Source organism: Ornithodoros turicata, chromosome 2 (assembly GCF_037126465.1).
Source record: "Ornithodoros turicata isolate Travis chromosome 2, ASM3712646v1, whole genome shotgun sequence".
NCBI classification, from domain to species: Eukaryota; Metazoa; Arthropoda; class Arachnida; order Ixodida; family Argasidae; genus Ornithodoros; species Ornithodoros turicata.
The window spans coordinates 66656229-66658292 of NC_088202.1; the positions used below are offsets into that span (position 1 = coordinate 66656229).

General features: G+C 56.2%; 1 protein-coding gene across 1 annotated transcript; it reads left to right on the forward strand.

Moving 5' to 3' along the window:
• The first annotated feature begins 295 nt into the window (after positions 1–295).
• LOC135384734 (uncharacterized) lies at positions 296–1441 on the forward strand. Its single transcript, XM_064613923.1, has one exon. It carries the CDS (start codon positions 296–298, stop codon positions 1439–1441), a length of 1146 nt encoding a protein of 381 aa, XP_064469993.1.
• The last annotated feature ends 623 nt before the right edge of the window (positions 1442–2064 follow it).

The window sequence follows — 2064 nt, forward strand, 5'->3', positions numbered from 1 at the left end:
GCAGCGCAGGAGGAAGACCTGTCCGAGACCAATAAATGATGTAAGTTGCATTCCAGTCTGGTGTCGGAGTCATTCTTGATTGGCGATAGGGAACGTACCGGTTATTTAGACCACAACCCGGTGGGGAAGGCTACTTCCAGGAGCAGATCCCACATCTGGCGCCCAACGTAGGCCTACGTTCCTTTGTCGTCAATTGAGAGTGGTTCTGAGCGCTCTACATTTTGGGGGCCCTGTTAGGATTTTGGGGGAACACGGGTGTTAGGCGCCTCGTGGCATGGTAGTGCATACGCGATCCATGGAAAATCAGTCCGGGTCAGCAACAAACGGGGACACTATTAACCCCGGCGAGGCAGGAGCACGTGGCGGCAACGGCGATGCCGGAACCAACACGGGGGCAGGTGGGCTTCCACCTCTCCCCACTCCACAAGCGGTTGATACCGCTAGCTTATTGCTGCAAGTGACAAATATTGTCGCTTCATTGACCCAGCAGTTGAATGCGGCGCAGACTAGCCCGCATTCTACTTTTCCCCCACGGCTCCACCCGAGTATGACAATTCCGACGTACTCGGGATACTCTGATAGAAAGTCGGTAGCTGACTTCCTATTGGAGATGGAGACCTATCAGGTTGCATCTAGAGCGTCCGACGAGGTAGTGCTAGGGCAGGTCTTGCCAGTAGCTCTAGTGGGGGACGCCGCTCGATGGCGAAGGCTGCAGAAGCCTTTCACCTCGATGGCGGACTTCCGGCAGCGTTTTAGGGAGGAATTTTTGCCACCCGGCTACGCAATGCGTGTGCGCGAAGAGTTAGCTTTTCGCACACAGCACGCCGACGAGAGTCTCATTGAATTTGTGCGCGCAATTCAAGAGCTCTACGATAGGGCCGACCCGACGGCCACAGATCAGGATAAGGTTTCGCGTGTTATACGGCAGAGCCATCCTAGCTTCCGTCCGTATCTACGGGGGCGAAATTTCGAGAATCTTGATGCGCTTGCACGAGAGGCTCGTGTGATTCAGGCTGATTTATTGTCTGAATTGCGGTACCAACCTCCACCGCGCCCGGAACTATCAGTTGAGCCGGGTTGCGCTTGGGCGGGTGTGAAGGACTCCGTTCCACGGGGAAGGGAAGCGACGTCCTTGGTTGCGGACGCGGGAAGCCGGTCGGACGTCATCGTCCCGCCGCGCTCCCTGGATCCTTTCTCCTTTGAACAGAGGCGCCGCGCGGGGTTTGGCGAAAACTCACGCGACGGTCCGAGGAGTGGAACATCCACTGCTCGGAGGGTTCAGGATAGGCAGAACCAGGTAGAGAGGGACCCCAGTAGCAGAATGCCACAGGCGGACCGCGGGCGGGCGCAGCCCAGATGCTATGGCTGTAATCAACCAGGGCATTACAAGCGTGACTGTCCTGTGCGTCGGGGAAATTTCCGCTCGGCGCAGGGAAACTAGTAACGCCGGCGGCGGCAGTTGGGGTTAGCCCTAATCCGTCGTCGGCAGTCAGAGAGAGCTCGGGGCGTGTGTTTCATACCTCGCCGCAGTCTTTTGCCGAGGATGGATCAGTTTTCGCCCCAATAGCTTGTAGAGTTCAGGAGTCTGCTCCTGTGTTCGGTCCGTACATAGGCGTAACAATAGCTGGGAAAGAGTACATTGGCCTGGTGGATACCGGTGCCACGCTCTCGCTAATCGGAGACGCCGTGTACGCGCACTGTCGTGAACGAAATGTCCGCGTCAGGAAGGTTGATATCCCATTGCGGTTAGCATCGGGAATGTCCAGTGCTACAGGCGCAGTGAGACTTACAATGCGCTTTAACGGGGGACGGTGCAGACAACGGTTCATTTACCTGTCAGGGCTGTCAATCCCAGTTATTTTGGGACGAGATTTCATTGTCCGAGAGGGATTGATTCTCGATTTAAAGGCAAACGGATATCGGTGTGGGGGACCGCTAAGCCCACTGATTCCTTTCGCCTCTCCTTCACCGACTGGCCGTTTAACCAGTCGTGTGGATACCCACTCGTCAGAAACTAAGCTTGTGCAAACTGTGGGGAGAATACCACAGGATATCGAGCGGGTG

Coding starts and splice junctions, on each gene's coding strand:
- LOC135384734 (XM_064613923.1), top strand. CDS start 296: ATGGAAAATCAGTCCGGGTCAGCAACAAACGGGGACACTATTAACCCC.